At 40.7% G+C, this 19,997-nt stretch overlaps 1 protein-coding gene across 4 annotated transcripts in view; it reads left to right on the top strand.

Annotated features, from left to right (window-relative positions):
- Positions 1-11: 11 nt before the first annotated feature.
- The window catches only part of LOC108703181 (partner and localizer of BRCA2), a 34,146-nt gene continuing 14,160 nt past the window's right edge, over positions 12-19,997 (top strand). For 2 of the 4 annotated variants that reach the window (XR_005964524.1, XM_018239234.2), the window contains exons 1-8: positions 12-146; positions 3,536-3,606; positions 3,705-3,764; positions 6,134-6,233; positions 6,675-8,666; positions 11,421-12,595; positions 13,301-13,381; positions 14,124-14,291. Coding sequence is in view for 3 of the 4 variants with exons in the window: in XM_018239234.2 (XP_018094723.1) it covers positions 3,556-3,606; positions 3,705-3,764; positions 6,134-6,233; positions 6,675-8,666; positions 11,421-12,595; positions 13,301-13,381; positions 14,124-14,291 (3,627 nt within the window). In the remaining variant the exon portion in view is untranslated. The remainder of the gene's footprint in view (positions 147-3,535; positions 3,607-3,704; positions 3,765-6,133; positions 6,234-6,674; positions 8,667-11,420; positions 12,596-13,300; positions 13,382-14,123; positions 14,292-19,997) is intronic. The other 2 variants (XM_041578142.1, XM_018239235.2) reach the window with 2 other exon arrangements.

Raw genomic sequence — 19,997 nt, 5'->3', positions numbered from 1 at the left:
TCACTTCCGGTGCGCGGGGAGAGCCGAGAGCGGACTGGTCACATGATCTCCTGTCACACAGTGTGCCCGAGAGTTGCACTTCCGGAAGTCTGGTATGGATGCCTAGGGGCTTGTACGTGTGAATGGGGCACAGGCAGAGCAAGAGGGTGAGTCCAATGCCGGGTGCTCAGTCAAATAATTACATTTATGCACAACTTATGTTTTTTTTTTTTTAAAGGGGAACTCCACCCTTAAACTGTTTGTTTATACTGAAAGAAAGTGCCATTCTAAGCAACTTCCCCGTATTCATTCATTACCCGAATGTAAAGTTACTTGTTACAATTGAATAGCAGCCTTTGATTATCCTTTTCTCCTCTTTGGTTCTGACTCTTGTAGCAAAAGTCATTTCTCAGCCAGAGCTCTTAAAGGGGAAGTTAACTTTTAGTATGTTAAAGAATGAACAATTATAAATTACTTTTTGATTGGTCTTCATTGTTTTATTTATTTTTTATTTTCTGAATTACTTGCCTTCTTCTTTTGAGTCTTTGTAGCTTTCAAATGGGGGTCACTGACCCCATCCAAAAATAAATGCTCTGTAAGGCTACACATTTATTGTTATTACTATTTTTTTTTTTACTCATCCTTCTATTCAGCCCCTCTCCTATTCATATTCCAGTCTCTTATGCAAATCAATGCATGGTTGCTAGGGTAATTCAGACCTTGGCAACTGGATTGCTAAAATTGCAAATTGAAGCGCTGCGGAAAAAAAATGCTAAATAACTCAAAAACCACAATGAAAATCAATTGCAACTTGTCTCCGAATATCCCTTTCTACATCATACTAAAAGTTAACTCAAAGGTCAACAACTTTTGAGTTATTTAGCTTTTTTATTTAGCGGCGCTTCACTTTGCAATTTCATCAATCCAGTTGCTAGGGTCGGAATTACCCTAGCAACTATGCATTGATTTGCATAAGAGACTGAAATATGAATAAGAGAGGACTAAATAGAAAGATGAGTAATAAAAAAAAGTAGCAATAACAATAAATGTGTAGCCTTACAGAGCATTTATTTTTTTAGATGGGGTCAGTGACCCCCATTTGAAAGCTACAAAGCGTCAAAAGAAGAAGCCGAATAATTCAAAAAATAAAAAAAATAAACAATGAAGACCAATTAAAAAGTTATTTTTTATTGTTCATTCTCTAACATACTAAAAGTTAACTTCAAGGTGAACTTCCCCTTTAAGAGCTCTGGCTGAGAAATGACTTTTGCTACAAGAGTCAGAACCAAAGAGGAGAAACGGGTAATCAAAGGCTGCTTTCAGGGGGGTTGTTTACCCTTAAATTAAAATTAGTTTGATGCAGAGAGTGATTTCCTGAGACAATTTGCAATTGGTTTTCATTTTTTATTATTTGTATTTTTTGTATTATTTGTATTTTGTTTTTTATTTGGCTGTCTGGTTGCTTGGGTCCAAATTACCCTAGCAACCATGCACTGATTAGAACGAGAGACTGGAATATAAATAGGAGAGGCCTGAATAGAAAGTTGAGTAATAAAAAGTGACAATAACAATACATTCATAGCCTTGCAGAGCATTTGGATTTTTACAGCACACTGGTGACCCCCATTAGAAAGCTGGAAAGGGTCAGTAGAAGAGAGCAAGTAATTCAAACAGTATGACAAATAAAAAAATGAAGGCTAAAAAGGCCTAAGAGTTAACTTTAAAGGAGAAGGAAAGTCATTTAGCACTTGGGGGTGCCAAATGTAAGGCACCCCCAAGTGATTGTATTTACTTACCTGAAACCCCGGGCTGATGCTCCTATCAGCAGAAAACTGCACCGGCCCGGGGTTATACTAGTGAGCACCATGGAGTGATCCTCTCTTCCGTCTTCTTCTTTCTTCATGCGGCTGCGCATGTGCATTACAGTGAAAAGCCAAACTTTAACTAAAAAGTTGTTCTACTGTGCAAGCGTCTTTTCCCCCGGGAAATTTTAAGAAAGAAGAAGCTGGAAGAGGATCCCTCTGTGGTGCTCGCTGGAATAATCCAGTTTTCTGCTGATAGGAGCACCGGCCTGGGGTTTCAGGTTAACATCCCCTTTAATCTTTTATCTTCTGCTGCATTGTTCCAGAAGCCGTTAACTGTTTGCAATAGCAGTTACAGTCACAAATAAAAGCAGCACATTTTTTGTAATGAATGTATATTGGAAACTTTAGTCGTGCAAAAAAAACAGGGTAATGTTCCTTTAAATATGGCTTTGGTGTATAGTTAGCCCCCTATAATGTGTAAGGGCTCTTACTGGTTGCCTGTCTCCCCAGCACCCACCCCTCATGAATACTGCGCTGTCGAACCAAGAGGACACATGGCTGAGCATGGAGAAATCTTAAATGTCCACTATAGTATCACTTTAAAGGGATACTGTCATGGGAAAAAAAAAATATTCAAAATGAATCTGTTAATAGTGCTGCTCCAGCAGAATTCTGCACTTAAATCCATTTCTCAAAAGAGCAAACAGATTTTTTTATATTCAATTTTGAAATCTGACATGGGGCTAGACATATTGTAAATTTCCCAGCTGCCCCAAGTCATGTGACTTGTGCTCTGATAAACTTCAATCACTCTTTACTGCTGTACTGCAAGTTGGAGTGATATCACCCCCCTCCCTTTCCCCCTCCCCAGCAGCCAAACAAAAGAACAATGGGAAGGTAACCAGATAGCAGCTCCCTAACACAAGATAACAGCTGCCTGGTAGATCTAAGAACAGCACTCAATAGTAAAAACCCATGTCCCACTGAGACACATTCAGTTACATTGAGAAGGAAAAACAGCAGCCTGCCAGAAAGCATTTCTCTCCTAAAGTGTAGGCACAAGTCACATGACTGGGGGCAGCTGGGAAATTGACAAAATGTCTAGCCCCATGTCAGATTTCAAAATTGTATATAAAAAAATCTGTTTGCTCTTTTGAGAAATGGATTTCAGTGCAGAATTCTGCTGGAGTAGCACTATTAACTGATGCGTTTTGAAAAAAAACATGTTTTCCGATGACAGGATCCCTTTAATGTATAGTGTATTTTAAAAGAGCCCATGACACCAAAGAAAATTCATATTAATCGCCTGTGTTTGTAATGTCAGTTTCATTTAAAACCACAAGGCATGTAAATGCATACGTACATCAGTGCTATACAATAAATACATTTCCTCCCACAACTTTTCCACTATAGGGGACACAGGCGATGAAGGGTTCACTCCACCCGTTATCCTGCTCATCGTGGAAAAATTGTTTTGTTGCTTCTGAAGCGCTTCCATTGATCATACAAATAATACATTTTAGTAGCAGAGGTTATCATAGTCGGTCTTGAAGAGGTGTCCTACTCTGCATAGTAGATTACTATCTAGAATTCAAGGATTTCAATATTTACAGTTCAGGTGAAAACAAAAACTAGGCTTTTTGCTGTGAAGAATCATTTTCTTTTCAATTCTTGGTGCTGTCCCTTTAAGCAAAAATGTTGTTTCATGTACACGCTGAAACCATTTTATTGCCTATTTAATTTTATCGCAGGTGTAGATGTGTGTCCCACCATGGAAGATCCAGTGGGTGCTAAATCCCTCACGTCAGAAGAGAAAAAGAAGGTATATCCTATTCATTTTCTGTTTATTGTATTTAATAGTGATGAAAACTGAATCTCCTCCTTCATTTCTGTTTTCCTTTGTTGTTTTCTTTTTTTCAGATAAAAGAAAAGCTTTGCCTATTACAAAAAGAATACAAGAGAACATTCAACCGTTTGAGGGTAGGTATAAGCCTTTTAAAGGGTTAATATCGTATAATACACAGCAGTCGTGAATATCCGGTATTATCACATGACTCACTGGAATTTGTGTATTATAAAGAAATGATAGAGCCCCAGTTGTAAAATATGAGTATATTGAAGGGGTTGTTCACCTTCCAAATACTTTTTCAGTTGAATTGTTCCCCAGAAATAAAGACTTTTTTCAATTACTTTCCATTATTTTATTTTTTTTACAGTTCAAAATCAAAGTTGAATGTCCCTGTCTCAGTCTGGCAGCTCAGTAATTCAGGTGCAGTTTCTGAACTGTTACAATTTTGCAACATTTAGTTGATACATTTCTCAGCAGCATCTGTGGAGTATTAGCAACTATTGTATCAAGTCTTAACAGCTGCCTGTAATGAAACTCAGAGATTCTGCTCAGCAGGGACAAATAAAGGAAATGTAACAACTAAATGTATCAATTTAGTATCAGTTTAGAGCAGTGATCCCCAAGCAGCGGCTCATGAGCAACATGTTGCTCTCCGACCCCTTGGATGTTGCTCCTAGTGGGCTCAAAACTGGTGCTTATTTTTGAATTCCTGGCTTGAAGGCAAGTTTTAGTTGTACAAAAACCATGTGTACTGCCAAACAGAGCCTCCTGTAGGCTGCAAGTCCACATAAGAGCTACCAATTGCCAATAACATTCCATATTTCGCACCCCTAGGAATTTCTTGCATGATTATGTTGCTCTCTAACTTATTTTTAGGGATGCACCGTATCCACTTTTTTTGATTCGGCTGAAACACCCGAATCCTTTGCAAAAGATTCGGCCGAATACCGAACTGAATCCGAACCCTAATTTGCATATGCAAATTAGGGGTGGGAAGGGGAGAACATTTTTTACTTCCTTGTTATGTGACAAAAAGTCACGCGATTTCCTTCCTCACCCCTAATTTACATATGCAAATTAGGGTTCGGCCGGGCAGAAGGATTCAGCTGAATCTGAATCCTGCTGAAAAAGGCAGAATCCTGGCCGAATCCCGAACCGAATCCTGGATTTGGTGCATCCCTACTTATTTTACATTTAAATGTGGCTCACGGGTAGAAAAGGTTGGGGACCCCTGGTTTAGAGGGTCTGCGACCCCCCTCCCTCCCAGAGATGCTTTAAAAAAGTTGACTTACACTTCAATATCAGAAAAACAGTCAGACATAGAAAATAGAAACTAATCGGAAAAAGTATTTATTTCTGGTGAACTGTCTGAAACCAACTGAACTGAAAGAAGTGTTGGAAGGTGAACAACCTCTTTAAAAGTCACATTGGAGTCCCATGACCTGTCAGAAGCATCATGCTTTGATATGGGATTTTAACACATCTTGATTTTAAAATATCTTTATAAATTACAGTAGAGGGTACATTATCCACTAAATATTGAGCTACTAATGCAACCTCATCCTCTAATTACCAAAATTAGAGATATATTAGCCTATAAAGTATAAAGCCCATGCAGACTCACTTAAAGGAATTGTTCAGTGTAAAAATAAAAACTGGGTAAATAGATTGGCTGTGCAAAATAAAAAATGTTTCTAATATAGTTAGTTAGGCAAAAATGTAATGTATAAAGGCTGGAGTGACTGGATGTGTAACATAATAGCCAGAACATTACTTCCTGCTTTTCAGCTCACTTGGTTTATACTGACTGGTTACCAAGCAGTAACCAATCAGAGACTTGAGGGGGGGGGGCACATGGGTCATATCTGTTGCTTTTGAATCTGAGCTGAATGCTGAGGATCAATTACAAACTCACTAAACAGATATGTACCATGTGGCCCCCCTTCAAGTCACTGACTAACTCAGAGTTATAGAGCTGAAAAGCAGGAAGTAGTGTTCTGGCTATTATGTTAGACATCCAGTCACTCCAGCCGTTATACATTACATTTTTGGCTAACTAACTATATTAGAAACATTTTTTATTTTGCACATACTATCTAATTACCCTGTTGTTACTTGTACACTGAACTGTTCCTGCTTTAGCCCATGTGGCCTGTTTTAATGCAAACTGACATATGTCACATATGTTGTTGCATTTAAGTGACAGAAGTGTAATGGATGTGGGAGCAGGGGGGGTGCTAATTAGTTTGAGAATATTTCTTCCTGCTAACCTCATTACTTAGATTTAAACTTGTGAGACACCACCACAAATGTGACGCCACAGTAGCCAAAAAATGGCACAGGTTGCTTTATATATCCTAACAGCTAACCAATGTATGTGTATAATGTAGCAGTGGATTTGGTAACATTCCACTTTGCCTCAGGCAACATTATCTCTAGAATTAGTGTCTATTTTCTTTTTTTTTTGGATATGTGAAGTATGTTTGTTTCTCTTTAACAGCGATCCCAGAGAGCCGAGCAAGTGAAAACACACATTCAAAAGACTATTGCAGAGCACAACCGTTTGCTTAGCCAAGAAGCAGCCGAACCCTGTAACAAAGGTGCCACATACAGCTGCATACTATTAAGGAAGATGGTAGCTAAAGCACAACGGTGGGAGGGAGGCTATGGAGTAAGAGTGGTGATAGCCTTTGTTGCACAATGTCCTGCATGCTGGTGCATGAGCCAAAATTAATGATATTTTTTTCCCTTTCTAACTGCCGTGGTGCATCTTCATGCAGGAGTACTGCAAACAGCTCTAGCTGGGCTTAATTATAAACAATGGGCAAATATGGCCCAGTGTTGCAAGTGTTGGCAACTAATAAGCAGTTAGCTTTGAAGAGTATTCCAGGCAGAATAGTAAAATAAAATCTTTGGTTACTATAGGCTGCTGCTTTGGGTTAAATGTAGCATGTGTTAGAGACTGAGTTCCTGGACTTAAAACTAAAAATATTTCAACTTTTTTTAGGCATTTAATATATATTTGTGTTTTATTTCTTTAGGATCTCTGGGCAACATCACTGACTCTACTGGCAAGGATGCAGATTCACCAAGTAAATCTGCTCCCCCGGTAGTTCCGCCACTGCCCGGATCAGACAAAGAGAGGAAACCATGTGTTATATTTAACCCCAAACCAGAAATTCTTTGTGCTGATGGCAGCTCCCCATTTTGTGCTGGGATTGGAAGAAGCAGGGAGGAGCTTGATGCCACAGAAGAGGCTCAGAATATGGGGCAGGCTAATGACACCATGATTCAGAGAAGCAGATTGACGTTAAGAAGATCAGTAAAGAAACATTTTGAAGATCAGTCATTCTCTGATAGCTCTTTGCTTAGCGATGCACTGAAAGATGCAGACGGATTACAGGGTAAAGTGATGGATGTGAGTGATTGTGGGTCAGCAGTGTTCAAGAAGAATGGAAAGCATCCCAAAGAGCAAAATTATATAAATCTGCATGGTAACGCAACAGGTCCTGATTTTGGTGCAGAAAATGTAAACCCTGAAACACAGGACGCTGGGAATCTTAAAGAGTTATTTCTGGGTTGCGTAGGCACGTCTCCAGTTATCAGAAAACAATGCAATGACAATAAAATACAGGTCAAGTCAAGCTTCACTGAAGTTGGCCATACATCAACCTATGAAACTCTTTCAGATGACACTGTAACAGAACAAAGCAGACAACTGCTCAACTGCAGGGACAATATAGGAGAATTATCAATGTCTGCTAGTATAGACAAAACACAAGAACCTCCCCTGTCTCCTGGTTTAGACAAAATAAAGGAACACTCATTGTCTTCTTGCTTGGGCAAAATAAGGAAACCTTCGCTGTTTCTTTGTATGGACAAGACAAGAAAACTCTCATTATCTCATAATACAGAAAAAACAAGGACACCCCCACTTTCTCCAAGTACAGACAAAATGACTGAACTATCCCTGTCTCTTAATATCAATAGAACTAATGAGTCTGCATTATCTCGTAGTATGGACAAAGCAAATGGACCATCGCTGTATCCTCGGAGAGACAAAACAAGGGAACCCTCATTATCTGCTGGTATAGACAAATCAAGGGAACTGCCGCTGTCTTCTTACATAGAACAAAACAATATGTTGGCTCAGAAGGACCAAACAAGTTGTGATCTTGTGCTTGCATTGCAACACGTGCACACACAACCTATTACACACATACCAACTCCTTTGTGTTCAGATGAACAGAATCTTATAAACCAAGTAAACAACATCCAGGATGCAACCACAAACACTGAGAAGGACAACAACCTACTGAACTCATGCACTCTTGTGGAGGGACTATTATTCCCTGTTGAATACTATGTGAGGACAACACGTCGAATGTCCAGTTGCCAAAGAAAAGTGGACCTTGATGCCGTTATTCACAGCCAGCTTGGCCACCACAGAAGAGGGTCAAGAGGGAAACCAAGGTCAGAGAGAGTGTGTGGAGAAGAGGGCAACATTCATATGTCTCCATCACCCAGTGCTTGCTTTGCATCACAATTTGTATCCAATGCTGTGTGTTTAACACCACGCAGTTACCAGACTCCTAACAGCATTAAACGTGGAGCAAATCGGGGCCGAAGGGGAAGGGGGAGGTACTTCAGTCCAAAGCTTGACACGCCTCAAGTATCCTCCTCATGTAATGTGAAGAAGAAAGCCTCCTTGATGGAATCTGATGCAGTCACTAGCCCAATTTCGAATGGTTCACAAAGTGAAAAAGAGAATTGTGAGGAACAAGCAACCCCCAGTTTAGATGGGCATACCAGCCATGCATGTGCTGCTAACAGAACAGAACTGCAACATGTGACAGAAGGTTTAAATCTGGAACAAACCTATATTCTGCCCAGTTCTGAAAAGAAAAATACATATGGTGTAAGATCAAGGAACATTGACAGTCTTCTTCATTGCTCCGTGCCAGATGATATGGAGGACTTTGTAAATGGCTCCATTATGCCAAAAAAACTGAAACCAAGCAATGAGCTAACCGGTAAGCTTCTTTTGTTTATTTTGTTCTTGTAATCTGTATATCTTTATTTATCACAATCAAAGTATGCTTGTATCAGTGCTGTTTTACTTAAACCAGAGTCTTGCTTCTTTAAAATAGACTTTTGGGTTCAAGTTCCACTGTGGTATCCAGCATCTATCAGGGAAAACTTATCAGTTATGCTTCTCTATTTATAGTTCCAAAAATCTCCAGAATAGCAAATACATGTTCTTCACTAAATTCATCCTTATAAGCCTGCAAGCTGGACTTGCAGGAATATCCATGAGGATTCCTGGATTAGGAAGCTCTGCTCTAAGGTTTTTCTGTTCCTGGTCCAGGTAACTCTTAAAGGGATTCTAATAAAGTCAATAATAGTGCCGCACTCACACTATACTGCTTGTTGAAGTGTTGGGTGCATGGCTGTGTTCCTCTCTGCAAAGGTACATTTCCACAGTATAACATATAATCCAGCAGCACTTCGATAAGTGAATCAAATATTTATTCATGCCACTAGCCAAACGACGTTTCGGGCTATTCCAGCCCTTTATCAAGCTTGATAAGTTTGAAACGTTGCTTGGCTAGTGGGACAAATAAATATTTGATTCACTTAACGTAGTGTTGCTGGATTTTATGTTATATCTTAAAGGGATTTTGTCATGATTTTTATGGTGTAGTTTTTATTTCTAAATTACACTGTTTACACTGCAAATAATTCACTCTACTATATAAAATTTAATTCCTAAACCAACAAGTGTATTTTTTTTTGTTGTAATATTGGTGTGTAGGTGCATCTCAGGTTATTTTGCCTGGTCATGTGCTTTCAGAAAGAGCCAGCACTTTAGAATGGAACTGCTATCTGACAGGCTGTTATTTTTCCTACTCAACGTAACTGAATGTGTCGCAGTGGGACAGATCTCAGATATACCAGGCAGCTGTTATCTTGTGTTAGGGAGCTGGTTACCTTCCCATTGTTCTGTTGTTAGGCTGCTGGGGGCGGGGGGAGGAGGGGGTGATATCACTCCAACTTGCAGTGCAGCAGTAAAGAGTGACTGAAGTTTATCAGAGCACAAGTTACATGACTGGAGGCAGTTGGGAAATTGACAATATGTCTAACTCTAAGTCAGATTTCAAAATTAAATATAAAAATATCTGGTTGCTCTTTTAAGAAACGGATTTCAGTGCATAATTCTGCTGGAGCAGCACTATTAACTGATGCATTTTTTTAAAAAAAATGTATCCCTTTAACTTACTGTACCACAATTATTTTCAGAAATATTCCATGCACAGGTATAGAAAACAGTATACTAAGGTGCTTGCTCCTCCTGTCTGAGGAACACTCACTGCGGGTTGACAATGTAAGTTCTAGACGTGACAGAATCTAAATGTCTAAGCTGCAGGTCATCAACTGTTTTGATTTACGGTATGTCTCTCTCATACTGGGAAGCTGTGCATTCACCAGATTAACATGAGAATCTTATCTAACAACCACAAGAGGGCAGCAAACTGCACATTATTTCTATAGCTGTCATTGTTTCTGCTTGAAGGGATCCTGTCATCGGAAAACATGCACTAGCATCATCGGTCATTTTGGGTAAGATGCTTAAAGGGATACTGTCGTGGGAAAATTTTTTTTTTCAAAATGAATCAGTTAATAATAGTGCTGCTCCAGCAGAATTCTGCACTGAAATCCATTTCTCAAAAGAGCAAACAGATTTTTTTATATTCAATTTTGAAATCTGAAATGGGTCTAGACATATTGTCAGTTTCCCAGCTGCCCCTAGTCATGTGACTTGTGCCTGCACTTTAGGAGAGAAATGCTTTCTGGCAGGCTGCTGTTTTTCCATCTCAATGTAACTGAATGTGTCTCAGTGGACATGGGTTTTTACTATTGAGTGTTGTTCTTAGATCTACCAGGCAGCTGTTATCTTGTGTCAGGGAGCTGTTATCTGGTTACCTTCCCATTGTTCTTTTGTTTGGCTGCTGGGGGGAAAAAGGAGGGGGGTGATATCACTCCAACTTGCAGTACAGCAGTAAAGAGTGACTGAAGTTTATCAGAGCACAAGTCACATGACTTGGGGCAGCTGGGAAATTGACAATATGTCTAACCCCATGTCAAATTTCAAAATTGAATATAATAAAATCTGTTTGCTCTTTTGAGAAATGGATTTCAGTGCAGAATTCTGCTGGAGCAGCACTATTAACTGATTCATTTTGAAAAAAATGTTTTTTCCCATGACAGTATCCCTTTAAGCATCTTATCCAAAATGACCGATGATGCTAGTGCTGCGCAGTAACCTCTGCCTTATAATATACTACTCTAAGGTAGCTAACGTTATGTATGCATTTAAGGGATGTTACTTTGCCTGTATACAAAATTACTGTGGTAATTGGGGCAGGAAAGGGCCAAGCTATGTGTCTAGGGCTACATTTATTTACTTGTGGTCTGCCTCATAAACAGTGTGACATGTACTTCTGAACTACTATGTGTGTAATGACTAGCTGCGTATGACTAGTATTTACACTTCAGTTGCCATTGTTGGATCTATTATACGTCTGCTGTTAAGTCAGCAGGTTTCAATATGATACCTGGTCACACCAGTCAGCTACTGTGCCTGTGTTCTGAAGATTACACATTTCCCAGGTGGACACTGGTTACAAGTTACACTCATTTTAGTTTACTCTGTTGTAGCACAATTGTAGTTTGAGGTTAAGCAGATTTATCTCAATGTGTTGTTTTTTTTCCCCTGACAATCTTAGATAACCAGACGCCAGAGAGGCTTAGATTATGCCCTGCTCCATCTTCTCAATTCCCTGCTCTGAGCAGCAGAATGAAAAAGCTGTTGTCCTATTTAGAAAACAAAGATTTTCAGTTGCCCGATGAGGATTTTGGCCTCCTAAAGCTTGAAAAGCTGAAGTCTGTAAGGCGACTGGAACCCGTTGCCCCTCTACCGTCCACTCCAACTGGTAGAACAAGACTTGATAATACAACACTACCATGTACAGATCATTCTACTGCCTTTCAGGCCACCAACGATGTGCCAAATTCATGTGTCCTCACCATAAAATCCAGTGCATGCACTTTATCCGATGAAAAATCATATCTAGGGCCATCTGACCAAACAGCTTCTCAAGGAATCCTTTGCATTGGAATGACAAATACACCACAAATACACAAATACAACTCTTATCCTGCACCTTCAGTAGAGCTTCTATCCCGAGTCTCCCAGACAAGGGAAAGTCAAGAACTAGCCTCTATCCAAAAAGAGTTTTCTCTAAACCTTTCACAGAAAAGGAGACAGACTGATCTCATTGGCCCTTGTGAGGTTGATGTGAAACACGTTGATAAGGATTCGGTGCCCCATCCAAACACACAACATACATTAGATAACCTACATCCAGTAAATATATCTCCATCGCCTTCCAAAGAGCCGAGGACACAGACTTCCAGTGATCTGAAACCTTACTTAGATCCTTGTGAGGAGTTGGGGGCTTCGGGGACTACAGTCTTCCAAATAAAAGAGGTTGATCTACAGTTTCCTTCTAAAGAAGTGCCTTGCAGTGTCCTCTTATCAACCTCAATGTGTTCCATGCCTCTAGAAAAACTGGGTGACAGTGAGCTAGTCTCTTGCACCCCAGGCTTCCCTTTCTTGGATTTAACCCCAGCTGTCCTTTCTGCACCATCACAGGGCGGTGGCTCTGTCCTTACTCCGTGCAGTCCTAAATTTGAGAAAGCAACAGCCACCATGAATGAGACCTTATCAGCACAAACTTCTGCAGATGAATTAAAAAGACTGAGTGCTGACGAGAGGCTCAAGAAAGAAAGTAAGAGTGACAAAGAGCAATGCATTGTAGTGGAACCCTGCTCGGGTATTGTGTCAATTAGGGAGAAGAGTCTGCAAGACGTAGAGAGTTGTGCAAAAGAATTTAATAAGGTAAACCTTTTCTATATGAATTCAACAAAGAATTTTCCTTCTTCTTAGTAAACTGGAAAGCCCTACATGTAAGGCCTTCATAAAGCCTACAATCTTATTGACAACTATGAAGTGGAACTGTGAAGGGAGCGATGAAAGAGGAGCGCTTTTTCTGACCATATGTGGAATTTCTTTAAAGGAATTGTTCAGTGTAGAAATAACTAGGTAAATAGATGGGTTGTGCAAAATAAAAATGTTTCTAATATAGTAAGTTAGCCAAAAATGTAATGTATAAAGGCTGGAGTGACTGGATGTCTAACATAATAGCCAGAACACTACTTCCTGCTTTTCAACTCTCTTGGTTTCCACTAAGGGTTCACCAGGCAGTAACCAATCAGTGACTTGAGGGGGGGGGGCATATGGATCATAACTGTTGCTTTTTAATCTGAGCTGAATGCTGAGGATCAATTACAAACTCACTGAACAGTTATGTCCCATGTGCCCCCCCCCCTTCAAGTAGCTGACTAACTCAGAGTTAGAGAGCTCAAAAGCAGGAAGTAGTGTTCTGGCTATTATGTTACACATCCAGTCACTCCAGCCTTTATACATTACATTTTTGGCAAACTAACTTTATTAAAAACATTTTTTTTTTACATAGCCTATCTATTTACCCAGTTTTTCTTTGTGTTTCTTTTTCTTCCAATTATAATTCCTCATTTCTGGTAGGAACTATCTTGCGGATCCCAGCATGAAAATCCTTTGTGGACATCTGAGGGAGCTCACCTGCATCTCATCTCACAGATACAGGTTGGACAAGTGTATTAGAGGAACAGAACAATCTATTTATTGTTATAGCAAACAGGAGCATGATTTTATGATGTCGTTTTTTTATTTTTAAATCACACTGTTTACATTGCAAATAATTCACTTTCCAATGTCATTCTTGAAACAGGAAGTGTATTTTTTTTAGTTGTAATATTGGTGTATACACGCCATCTTATGTGCTTTCAGAAAGAGCCAGCACTTTAGGATGGAACTGCTTTCTGGCAGGCTGTTGTTTCTCCTACTCAATGTAACTGAATGTGTCTCAGTGGAACCTGGATTTTACTATTGAGTGTTGTTCTTAGATCTACCAGGCAACTGTTATCTTGTGTTAGGGAGCTGCTATCTGGTTACCTTCCCATTGTTCTGTTGTTAGGCTGCTGGGGGGGAAGTGATATCACTCCAACTTGCAGTAACTTGCAGTAAACTTGAAGTTTATCATAGCACAAGTCACATGACTGGGGGCAGCCCCATGTCAGATTTCAAAATTAGTGTAGTGTAGAATTCTGCTGGAGCAGCACTATTAACTGGTGCATTTTGAAAAAAAACATGTTTTCCCATGACAGTATCCCTTTAAGTAAGGTCAAAGAATATGCTTGTCTAAGACAATAGGGGGGGGTAGGGCCAGAAAACATATGGGGCCTTAACAGTTCATCAGAACACTCCTAAATCTAAAGGGTACGTCTCGTAACCAGTTTGTAAGTAATATGGAGTATTTCCTTTTCAGGATAGCTGCAGTGGGGAATGCATGGTAGACCTTTGTTCAGTATTTTGGGAGTTTCCTAGCGGAACAGAGATGTGCATTGTGGTTGCTAGCGAATCTGTCATCTCTCTCTGGAGACCACACAGTGCAAGACGGCAGTGGGAAGCCACGCACAGCTGGACCTTCACTGAGGTGCGTATGAATGTAGGTCCGGACTGACAGTCGGTGGATTCTGGCAAATGCCAGTGGGGGCTGCTGTAAGTTCCCATAGACAGTCACTATTTATTGGGTGCTGTTTGGGCCTCTATGTACTTGATATGCTGGGGCCTATTCTGAATCTCAGTTCAGACCTGTATGACTGTATCTACACAGGCCAATATGAATAGGACATTTTTAGCATAACCACATTGTTCCAGATGTCATTTAGAGATCAGATTATATATCAGTCTCATTATTTTAAGATGCGTGCAGCTATAGCTAACTTGTGGTGCATTCTGTTGATGCAAGAACATCCAACAAAAGCAGTGGTGTAACTAGCTATTACTGGGCCCCACAGCAAATTATTTTTCAGACCCCCAAAATTTCTAGAGGTTGACCTGTTTTACCAATATGTATTGAAATTGTATGTGAATTAGGGCCTCATAGGGCCCCTATACCCTCTGGACCCCCCTGCAGCCGCAGGGTCTGCTTCCTCTGTAGTTCTGCCCCTGAACAAAAGCTACAGTGTAGTTCAGCCCTTAGCCAAGGATTTAGCTTTGTGCCAGCTGCTGCATCCATCGTTTTACAGCGTTGCCAAAAGGCAATCACAAACTGATTTTTGACCACAAACAATGAGTAGAATAAATATCAGAGCTCTACAAACAGTTAGTTATTATTCATTTGTTATAATACTCCTAATAAAACTCTTAACTCTAAAACTCTAAAGATCTGCAAACTATTCATTTGACATATTATTAAAATTAACATGTATTTATATAGCGCCAACATATTGGAGAGGTGACAGTCTCTGGAGGGGAAGGCCAATTAAAAGAGAGTTACAGTAGTCTACACGTTATATAACGAGAAAGTAAATAAGAATTTGGATCGTATTTTGTATATGTTCCTTAGGTGGAAGTGACATGATTTAATAAGTGACTGGATATGAGGAGTGAATGACAGGGCAGAATCTAGGATAACCCCAAGGCACCGGGCCTGGGGAGACGGGGTGATGGTGGAATTGTTAAAGGAACAGTAACACCAAAAAATGAAAGTGTTTTAAAGTAATGAAAATATCATGTAATATTGCCCTGCACTGGTAAAACTGATCTGTTTGCTTCAGAAACACTACTATAGTTCATATAAACAAACTGCTGGGGAGCAATGGTGGAAATTGAAAAACGGCTATATGGCACAGGATAACTAATGGATAACAGATAACACCATTAGACAGACAGAGCTTATTTGCTATCTGCTGTGTAACCTGAGCCTTTTCTCCTTTGAATGGCTGCCTCCATTGCTACACAGCAGCTTATTTATATAAACAATAGTAGTGTTTCTTAAGCAAACACAGCAGTTTTACCAGTGCAGGGCAACACTGCATTATATTTTCATTACTTTAAAACACTTTTATTTTTTGACGTTACTGTTCCTTTAACTATGATAACTAATATGATACTCCTAATAAAAGACAGCTAGGTGCCGGGGGTGCGCATGCGCGAGCAGGGCAAGATGGATGCGCCTTGACTCTGCTCCGCAAGTATCCATGAGCTCCTAACCAACGGAAGCCGTTCCGACACATTGTACCTGCGCTTTTGTGGTGCGGTGGATTAGAGGCGGCAAGGCGGTTCCGTGAGTGGTCCGCCAGTGTGGAGACTTTGTCCGCGGAGGCGCTTGTAGAGGCGCTTTGGGCTCGGCTGCGTGACCTCGAGGCCTAAGAGGGGGACTTCCGGTTCCGGTCAGCGGCCAGTTAGCGCTTGCTTTGGCGCGGACGGCGGGTGGTTGGAGCGATCACTCCCGGTCCCCTTTCGGCTCAGACGATCGGTGTGGGTCCCGAGGCTAGGACGCTGCGAATTCCTCTGTCCCTAGAGGTCTATGCTGACAGGAAATGGCAGGCCGAATAGGAACGCCAAGGCTGGCCAATCCTCTGGGCCAGGTAAGGCAGTAACCCCACAACGCACCAGTTACAGATATGTTAAATACATCTAAAAGGGGTTCAGTATCACCTGTTGGGAGGCCTATGATCATGGAAACCCCTGAAATTCAGGAGCCAGGGCTATTAACCCAGAGCCAGCAGCATTGCCCATGGAAGAAGTACTCCTGGGTAAAATTAAAACTTTACTACAAGGGGAATTGGAATTAATGGCCTGCAAAATCTCAGCGGATCTTGCAAAACAGGTGGCTGAAATGGGCCAGAGGATTGCTGAAACAGAATCTAAAATGGATGATTGCATAACGGTCCTTGATGCACATGAGCAAGATATTGAAGCGATCCAAGCCCATTTAAAAGAAGTGCAAGATAGAATTGAGGACTCTGACAACAGATCCAGACGCAATAATATCCGGATAAGGGGTCTTCCGGAAAGCATTACAGATCTTAATACAGCAGTCACAGAGCTAATGCAGGCGCTAGTTCCAGATCTTACGCCAGATAGGCTAGAGATGGATCGAGTTCATAGAGCCCTCAGACCACGTAGGCCAGAGGACCCTCCACGTGATATTATACTTCCGTCTTCACTTCCATCAAACCCAGGTGGCTATCTTAGCAGCCGCACGCAGCCAAAGTAAGCTGATTTATCAAACATTCCCTTTTCAGCTTTATGCCGACTTGTCTCCCACAACGCTACAGAGGAGAAGGAATTTGGGCCCGATTACAAGAATTCTACAACAACGTAAAATTGTATACCGTTGGCTATTCCCATTCCGTTTGATGTTTACCTACAATAATAAGCAATATTCAGCTTCATCACCAGAAGAGGGCCGTGATTTACTTATAAAACTGGGTCTAGATGATGCCTCATTGAAAGAGATCCCAAAAACCTCTAAGGTTTCACGGAAGATTTTACCAATGTGGGAAAGAGTAAAAGGGCCTGTATAGTACTATCCTTTACTCCAGTAACCAACGTTATGTATGGGCCCCAACTTTTACTAAGACCTGGGATTTAGGCCCATCTATCTGTTAAGAATTGATCCTGGATATCCTTTGATAAAGGCTTATGTTTAAGAGAGGGGGAAGAGAGGGGGAGGAAGGTGGGGGGTTCACCCCCCCCCTTTTTTTTTTTTTTTTTTTTTTTTTCTCTCCCTTCTCCTCTCCCCCCCTCTCTTTGTTTTATTATATTCCAGAGCTTCTACTGTAATTGATTAGCTTGGAGGCTACAGGCATGGAATGGAAATTATGTGAAGGAACCTTTGTCCTTAATTTGTTTAAGGGGTACAATAGGTCGTGAAATAAGTAACTATCAAAAGCTCTCGATACGTGGGGCTTTTCCCCCTGTTAGGAGGGTTAGTTGGGTGGGGCTTCTCTAGTGTTAGGTTGAAGTCCCAAGCCTCCCCTCCACTAGATTTTTGGGATTATTATAAAGTATTTGCGGTAGAGTTATTAATAAGCTGGATGTATGTATGGTTTATATTGTTCTTGGGGGTTTTTTTTTTTTTTTTTTTTTTTCTATTATGCCTCAACTTGCAGGTCCAACTTCAAGAAAGAATGTATAGTACGTTCTTTGTATTAGGATTGTCTGGCATTGCCCTAAAGGGTTTGATACTTAGATGTCTGTCTTGGCCCGTAAAAAAGTGTAAACTGTATACCGTTATGTATAATAATGTCAATTAAGATACTTAGTCACAATGTTCAGGGGTTTAATTCACCGGTTAAAAGAACCAAGGCTTTTGCCCCAATATGCAGCTTTGAAAGCTGACATTGTTTGCTTACAGGAGACTCACCTCTCGCATTCTTCTCACCCTAAATATTTTCATAAAAGATACCCCAGAGTCTTACTAGCAACGAGTACTACAAAAACTAAAGGGGTCGCTATATGCTTTCATGCTAGCTTATCAATTGTGATAGACAAGGTTATCACGGACCCCGAGGGAAGATACGTTATAGCTAATGTCCACATTGGGGACTCCCCTCTTACTATAGTGTCTTATTATGCTCCCAATTTACACCAGTTGGGGTTTCTAACTAAGCTGTTTGACTCCTGTAAGCAAAATCAGGTAGCCCAGATGATCTTATGTGGTGATTCTAATATGGTCTGGAATACACACCTAGACCATCTATCTCTTATTGATAGGGGAAATACCGGGACTACAAATAAGCAGGTTGTAGAATTTAAGAATCTCCTAAGTTCGTCAGGACTTGTAGATGCCTGGAGAGAAATTAATCCGGAACCCGCCAATTTTCCCATTACTCTGCCCCTCATAAGGTCTCTACTAGAATAGATCATATTTTTATTACCTCTCCTATAGTTACATCACTCCAATCAGCTAAAATGATTAATATTGGGTGGTCTGATCACTGCCCGGTATCGATAGGTCTGTCCCTTGCTTCTGCCACCGCTCCGGGCCGGCAATGGCGACTCAATGAGTCTCTCTTGAGCTATCCCGAGGTCGTGGCAGAAATAGGGGAGAATTTAGAAAGGTACTTTCTTGAAAATGCTTCCTCTGTGGCAACTGAAACAACATTATGGGAAGCTCACAAACCAGTAATTAGGGGGGTATTTATTAAGATAGGTTCCCAAAGGAAAAAAACAAGGGACAAAGCGGTTAATGTGTTGGTTAAAGAACTTGATAGGATATCAGAACTGTATATGAGTAAACCTACAGAGGCCCTTTTATCCCAGGTGCAACAAGCCCAAAGGGATCTAGATCTTCTCTTAACATCTAGGGCAGAGAAAACCTTGAGATGGGCTAAACATAAATTATATAGCTCCCTTGATAAGCCAGGTAGGATGCTAGCTCGGAAATTAAACGAGAGGGATAATCCATCCCCGATACATAGAATTAAGACTGCACAAGGCCCTATATCAGGGAACCCACGGAAGATAGCTGAGACATTTGAGCAGTTCTATCAGAAGTTATATACCTGCCCGGGCCCGTCTGGACCTGAGGCAATACCCAAATTCTTTAGAGATTTTGAGCTACCTCAACTCTCCCCTGAGCAATCCTCTTCGATAGAGGAAAGTATAACGGTGGAAGAAGTAGCATTGGCGATTAAGCAGCTCAACTCCAATACAGCTCCAGGCATCGACGGCCTTACCAATATGTACTATAAAAAATTTTCAGTTGAATTAACTCCATATCTAACTGACATGTTTAATGGCCTGAGAGAGGGACAACGATTTCGACCGGAATCTGTGCAAGCTAAAATCTCGGCTATACCTAAGCCGGATTCTGACTTATATGACTGTAAAAACTATAGACCGATTTTGGTCTTAAATACAGACATTAAGATCTTAGGGAAAATTATAGCAACACGGATTAATACTTTTTTCCCGTCTATAATAAATAAGGACCAAGTGGGCTTTGTTCCGGGGCGTCAGGCCTCAGACGCTATTAGACGTTTAATCCTGCTAACACAATATGCTGTCACTAAAGGGATTAAATCTATGATCCTTAAATTGGACATATGTAAGGCCTTCGATTCTTTATCGTGGGACTATCTTTATTACGTTCTCAGAAAATGGGGGTTTGGATCAAATTTACTGTCGTGGGTGACTGCATTATATGATAGGCCCTCAGCTGTGGTCAATATAGCAGGCTTTGTCTCTAATCCATTTCAGATCTTCAGGGGGACGCGCCAGGGGTGTCCCCTATCTCCGATTTTATTTAACCTGGCAATTGAACCACTAGCTATAGCGGTCCGTTCCAACCCAAATATTGCTGGTATTGAGGTAATGGGTCACCAACACAAACTTAGTCTTTTCG

This window comes from Xenopus laevis, chromosome 9_10S (assembly GCF_017654675.1).
Source record: "Xenopus laevis strain J_2021 chromosome 9_10S, Xenopus_laevis_v10.1, whole genome shotgun sequence".
Classification (NCBI taxonomy): Eukaryota; Metazoa; Chordata; class Amphibia; order Anura; family Pipidae; genus Xenopus; species Xenopus laevis.
The sequence above is the reverse complement of the archived record's forward strand: the minus strand, read 5'-3'. Positions and strand labels throughout refer to the sequence as shown.